Here is a 7,500-nt window from a genome sequence, read left to right as displayed (position 1 = left end):
AAATTTGTGTGTGTGTGTGTGTGTGTGTGTGTGTGTGTGTGTGTGTGTGTGTGTGTGTGTGTGTGTGTGTGTGTGTGTGTGTGTGTGTGTGTGTTTTTTCGCACACGCGCTTGTATATGTGCGTTTTTAAATGCACATCCTTTTGATAATGTGATCTGAGTTCTTATAATTGGTTTTAAATCTCAACATCCAGGTAATTAATACACATGAAATAAAAGTGACATGAATATTTTAATTTGTATTCAAGCTTGATCCACAACATCAATTCTACAAAACTTCTTTCTACCTGACTATCATCATAATAATAATGTCAATAATAATAATAATCACAGACTGACTATATATATATAAAAGCTGCAGGGTTAACAAAGAAATGCCCTCTTGTCTTCTTACTTCATTCACCCAATCAAAACCCACCCTCAGTGTGCCCTGAAACAATGGTTTGTAACATCTGGTGAAACCTTCTGGCAATCTTGACAACTAAAATTATTGACAACATCCATACAATCTACATTATTTCTTTTCCTATCTTACGGATAATAAAAAGGTTAAGAGCATATTCCTACCATTAACATTATACCTTTTTTTCATCTTTATTATTACAATGAGAATGGGAAAGGGTTTCAGAGGTATGGCAACATTAGTTTACTTTTTTTTTTAATTTTTTATTTTTTTGTTATTTTTGGTTTATCTTTTCTCTTCTACTACATTTCACATGCTAACAAGTATGGCAACCTCAGAAAGCTCTCGGCTTCCAGACAAGATTTGTATAAATGTGGTTAGGACTTCCAGTGGTCAATACAAAATACTTAAGTGCTAATGGGTGCTTAGAATGGTAGGCGAACATCCATGTGAATGTGACGCATGTGTGCTTTAAGGTTCCCTTTTGTGGCTGAACGATGTGGACAGTATGGGCACTGATAGGGTTTCTCTCCCGTATGGGTCCGTAAGTGCCTCTCAACGTCAAGTTTACTTCGAAAGCCCTTGGGGCAGACGGGACAGAAGAAGCGCACTGGGGGTCGCGAGGCATGTGGCGACAACCCTGATTCGTCCAGCTGGCCGGGCACAGATGGCATCTGCGGCACCCCACTCATCCCTGAGCCATCCCCAATGAGGACCTGGGAGGTGTCGTCAGCAGCTGAAGGCTTAAGTGGCTCCTTCGAGCTCCCGCTGGTATTCTCCAGAATCTGCAGCAGCTGCCCACACACCAATCCTGAGTGCCCCTACAGGAGAGAACAAATCTAGTCATTCTCTGTTCTCACGATGATGCTGATGCAACATGAGTCCCGACACCCCACAGGTCCCACAAAAGTACAAAAGACACTCTCTGTACCATCTGTACCATCACCAAAGTCAAGTCACCTTCACTTCTTTGGTTAAATGGGGCATGTTTTATCATTGTGGACATTCTTGATATGGGCCTTGAGATTTCCTTTCTGTGCCATGGAGCGTTCACAATAAGGGCACTTGAAGGGCTTCTCGCCCGTGTGTGTGCGCATGTGACGACCCAGATCAGCCTGGCTGCGGAAATTCTTCAGGCACATGCTGCACTGGTGCCGCATGTTCAAAAAAGTCATGTCCCTGGTACCATCCTGCAACCGCCACTTAGGCCAGCCATCCTGCAGAGAAAACCGCAGTCTCAGCACCACTCAACGTAGCCACACTTATCTTCACTAAATGTCGACAAAATCAGTATTCAGTGTCTAAGCACAACCAGTATATCCGTATCTTCATGCACATATCTTCAGAGTTACTTGATTCAAATTCTATTTCCAGAGCTCTCTTTCATTCATGAATCATGAAATAAAAATTAAAAATAACCACAAAAATGACAATAACAATAACAAAAAATAAAATAAAGCATAATATAATAACAATAACAATAATCATAAAAATTCACTATGGAGATTAATATTTTCTTCTAAAGCTCTCGTGATTAGGTAAAATTAGAAACACAAATTCAAGATAAGGTCATAAGCTGAATTTGATAAATAGTAATAATAGTAGTAATAATAATGATAATAATAATGATGATGATAATAATGATGATAATAATAATAATAACTATAATTGTGATAGCATCTCCCTCAATCAAAAGAACAGCTCAGTTCGTCTCCACCCACACCCTTATACAATGTCACTTTCCTTTAGGATCTTTTTCGATCACCTTTTGCCAGCCTGAAAGATGCTGTACCAAGTCAATTACATAATTCATCAAGTCCGTCATGTTTAAGTAACTTCATGGAGTCTTCCACCAGTACATGAAATTTGTACTATGAAATTTAAGCTCTTACAAATACAAACTAAAATACGACAAAAACCAATACAAAAATATAAAAACGAATAACTTAAATACAAAAAATATTTAAATAAATTTACTTACGAAATTTAAAATACAAAAAGTAAACGAAAATACCTTCACCCCCCTCCCCCTTTTCCCCCGTCTTTTCCTCAAAGTGTATTATATTGCCATAATACAATCCAGCTTTTCCTTATATACTGTAGTAGTAGTAGTATATATAAATATATATAAATATATATAAATATATATATATATACATATACATATATATATATATATATATATATATATATATATATATATATATATATATATATGTATATATACATATATCTTTATATCTCTATAAAAAAAAAATCAAGTAATAATCACAAAAAAAAAATAAATAAATAAAAATAAAATAAAATAAAATAAAAACAATAATCAAGAGATTCCACAGCTTGAGGTGGAGCGTAGAGCTGGTAACACGATAGGGAGAAACTACAGTAAAGAGAGCCGCCACCCACAGATGGCCCGCAGGGGGGGGACCACAGGACAGAACAGACGGGAGGAAGCACCCCACACCACAACGGTACAGATCCTTGCCAGTTTGGTATTTGGGAAGAAAATGTCTTCTTTGTACTCTATAAAAAGGGGTAGCAATATTCATTACCACAAAATAAAAAAAAAGAAGAGAATAAAAAAATAAAAAAATAAAAATATTTAAGCAACAAACTGTCAAGTTCAGTACACATAGCATCATAGAAGGTTCTAAGTTCATTAAATGAAAGTCATTGGTAATGACATTGAAATCTGGGAACTACAGACATTACTAATGACAAATCATTAAATTTGTCAAAGAGAGAGAAAAGACTTTTTTCTTAACTGAGACTCCTTATAACATTTATTGCTTCAAAGGCAATCAAAATTTCTTAATTGATAAATCTGTGTGTGTGTGTGTGTGTGTGTGTGTGTGTGTGTGTGTGTGTGTGTGTGTGTGTGTGTGTGTGTGTGTGTGTGTGTGTGTGTGTGTCCATGCATGCATGCATGCATGTGTGTGTATGGGTGTGTGTGTGTATTGGTATGGGTGTGTGTGTATGGGTATGGGTGTGTGTGTGTATGGGTATGGGTATGGGTATGGGTATGGGTGTGGGTGTGGGTGTGGGTGTGGGTGTGTGTGTGTGTATGGGTGTGTATGAGTGTGTGTGTGTGTGTGTGTGTGTGTGTGTGTGTGTGTGTGTGTGTGTGTGTGTGTGTGTGTGTGTGTGTGTGTGTGTGTGTGTGTGTGTGTGTGAGCATGCACAGGTTTGTGCATGTGTATTATTCATAGGTTTGTGCATGTGTGTGTGTGCATCCACACATTCACATATCTGCTTGAAATTAAAACACAGCCATACCCATTTCACTAAACAAAAGATTATAAACAATCACGGGTGTTAACAAAAATAATCCAGGTGTACTGATCAACTATGTACAACTTTTCTATGAAATATAAAATAATATATAATTATATAACCAAAATATAATAATAAAATTAATTATTTCATATATGTACTATATTATATTATATATATACATACATATACAAAATATTATACCCATCTATAAATATATATTATATCATATATATATATATAAGATACATATACAAATAATATATATATAACTAATATAAATCCTATAAATTACATATATATATCATATAAGTATGATGTATTTATAATATAAAGTCAATTAATATATTTAGATACATCATTTTATATATATGGTATATCTCTGTTACTACATAATTAAATTATACATATATATCTGTATACTAATATATAGATATATATATACTATAGTTATATAAATATATATATATACTATATATTATATATTCTATATATATATAAATATATAAATATATTATATAATAAAATATAAAATATATATACTTATATAATATATCAATATATCCTATATATATCACTATATTATAAATAAATATAAATAAAAATTAAATATCATAAATATACATAAAAATATATCTATAAAAATATATATATATATATATATATAAAAAAATATATATATACTATACTAATATATATATATTATATATTCTAAATATATTTATAATTATATAATATATTTTATATATATAATACATATAAATAATATAATACTATATAAATAAATGAACATAATATATATATATATATAAAAACATATCATATATATCAATATCATTCATCATAATATCTAATACTAATAATAATATTATCTATAATAAATGAATTATAAATATATAATATAAATATAATAAATTTTCATACATATCATATTATTAACATTATATACTACTCTAACTCTCTATTCTATCTTATATTATATAATATTACTAATCATATATAATATATAATATATTATATACTATATACATATTTTTCCACATACCATATATATTAAATCCTATAAATATATTTCACTATATATATATATTAGTATATACTATATACATATATATTATATATATTAACATTATATATATATTATAATATATGATATAATATATCTATATAGTATATCATTAAATGAAAATACTATAATACATATATACACATATATATATACATACATATACTACAATGTTATACAATATACATATATATATGCATATACATAGATTATATACAAATAATGAATATACAATATGGGATAAATATGCATATACAAATCTACATATAAATACATAATATATATATGCATATCCATGTATACAATGTATAAAAATATGCATATACATATAAACATATGTAAAAATATATATATACTTACATATATATACCATATATATTATATGTATACTATACATTGCTCAATCATACATATATATAAATATATTATATACACATAATATATTATATACTATGAATACAGTTAAAGTATAACATATAAATATTATCTACTATATCATCATACATATATATATACAATTTACATATGTAATACATATAATTACCATAAAAAATACCACCTCTATAAATAAGTATATACATATAATGTATATATATACAAAATATACATACACACGTGTATATATATATATAACAATATAAAATACTATATCATAAATATATAACAACGTAAACATAATACTTAATATATATCATCTATACATACTAACAACATGTATTATATATATCATATATATAACATACACTATATACTAACATTTTTATGACATCTATTCATATATACATATATATACAGTATAAATATACAATATATACATTTAAATATATACACAAATACATATACATACATACATATATACACACACACACCAAATCACCTAATACATATATAATAAATATATATATAATATATATATAAATTATATATCTAAAAATATAACTATATATATATATATATTATTTAATATGTATATCAATATTATATTTATACAAAAATATAAATATGTATATATATTAAATAAATATCATATATGTATATAACAAATATACACATTATAACATATATACACATATATCTATATATACACATATATACATATATATATAAATGTATATCTATACATATACATATACATATATATAAAAATATACATATAATACATATATATATGATATATATGTAAATATGTAACATATATATACAATAATATAACATATATAAAGATATATATGTATATATGATAATTATATACATATATATACAATAAGATATACTTACATACATTATATATATATATACTTATATACATTATATATATACTTATACTTGTAATACATACATATTTATATATACACATATATGTATATATATACATACATATACATATTTAAATATATATACATACATACATATACATATATAAATATATATACATACATACATATACATATATAAATATATATACATACATACAATTACAATAAAAATATATATTCATACCTCCAATATACATATATAAAAAGATATACATACAAACATATACTATATAAATATAATATACATACTCCTAACTACATATATAAAATATATATACAATACAAAACATATACATATATAAATATAATACATACATACATAGACATATATAAATATAATCATACTTAATATTATATACTATATACATACATACATATATATACTATATACATACATACATATATATACTATATACATACATACATATATATACTATATACATACATACATATATATACTATATACATACATACATATATATACTATATACATACATAACAATATATATACTATATACATAAATTACAGATAATACTATTTACATACATACATATATATACTATATACATACATACATATATATACTATATACATACATACATATATATACTATATACATACATACATATATATACTATATACATAAATACATATATATATATATACTATATACATAAATACATATATATATATATATATACTATATACATAAATACATATATAGATACTATTTACATACATACTATATTATATACTATACTTACATACATACATAAATATATATATTACATACATATATATATATATATACTATATACATACATACATATATATATACTATATACATACATACATAAATATATACTATATACATACATACATATATATATACTATATACATACATATATATATACATATATATACTAAATACATACATACATATATATATACATATATATACTAAATACATACATACATATATATACTATATACATACATATATATACATATATACTATATACATACATACATATATATATATACATATATATACTAAATACATACATACATATATATACTATATACATACATACATATATATACTATATACATACATATATATACATATATATATACTATATACATACATCCATATATATATACACATATATATATACTATATACATACATCCATATATATATACACATATATATATATATATATATATATATATATATATATATATATATTACAATATATACATTAACATTTATCTGTATGTCTTAATACAGGAGCATATTCGTCCATGTATGTGTGTATAAATATATATACAAGTGTTTATGCACACATACATGCATGCCACCCTCACACACACTCATTAAAACAATCAAAACAAACAAACAGACAAACAAACACACACACACACACACACACACACTA

At 25.7% G+C, this 7,500-nt stretch overlaps 2 protein-coding genes across 2 annotated transcripts; both read right to left on the bottom strand.

Moving 5' to 3' along the window:
• Positions 1-212: 212 nt before the first annotated feature.
• Positions 213-1,223, bottom strand: LOC147468213 (uncharacterized; the record flags this gene model as incomplete). Its single annotated transcript, XM_086554608.1, is given in 1 exon segment — positions 213-1,223. A coding segment is annotated over 1 exon segment (396 nt), but the record flags the coding sequence as incomplete, so codon positions are not given.
• LOC147468212 (zinc finger X-chromosomal protein-like) lies at positions 213-2,286 on the bottom strand. The gene has a single exon (XM_086554610.1). It carries the CDS (start codon positions 1,575-1,577, stop codon positions 1,377-1,379), a length of 201 nt encoding a protein of 66 aa, XP_086410736.1. The 5' UTR covers positions 1,578-2,286; the 3' UTR covers positions 213-1,376.
• Positions 2,287-7,500: the final 5,214 nt, after the last annotated feature.

This window comes from Penaeus japonicus, unplaced genomic scaffold (assembly GCF_977035675.1).
Source record: "Penaeus japonicus unplaced genomic scaffold, GWHDUDI00000001_assembly GWHDUDI00000030, whole genome shotgun sequence".
NCBI classification, from domain to species: domain Eukaryota; kingdom Metazoa; phylum Arthropoda; class Malacostraca; order Decapoda; family Penaeidae; genus Penaeus; species Penaeus japonicus.
This window is presented reverse-complemented; position numbering and strand designations above follow the sequence as displayed.

Bases quoted from the DNA above. Each gene is read 5' to 3' on its own strand.
- LOC147468212 (XM_086554610.1), bottom strand. From the start codon at position 1,577: ATGACTTTTTTGAACATGCGGCACCAGTGCAGCATGTGCCTGAAGAAT.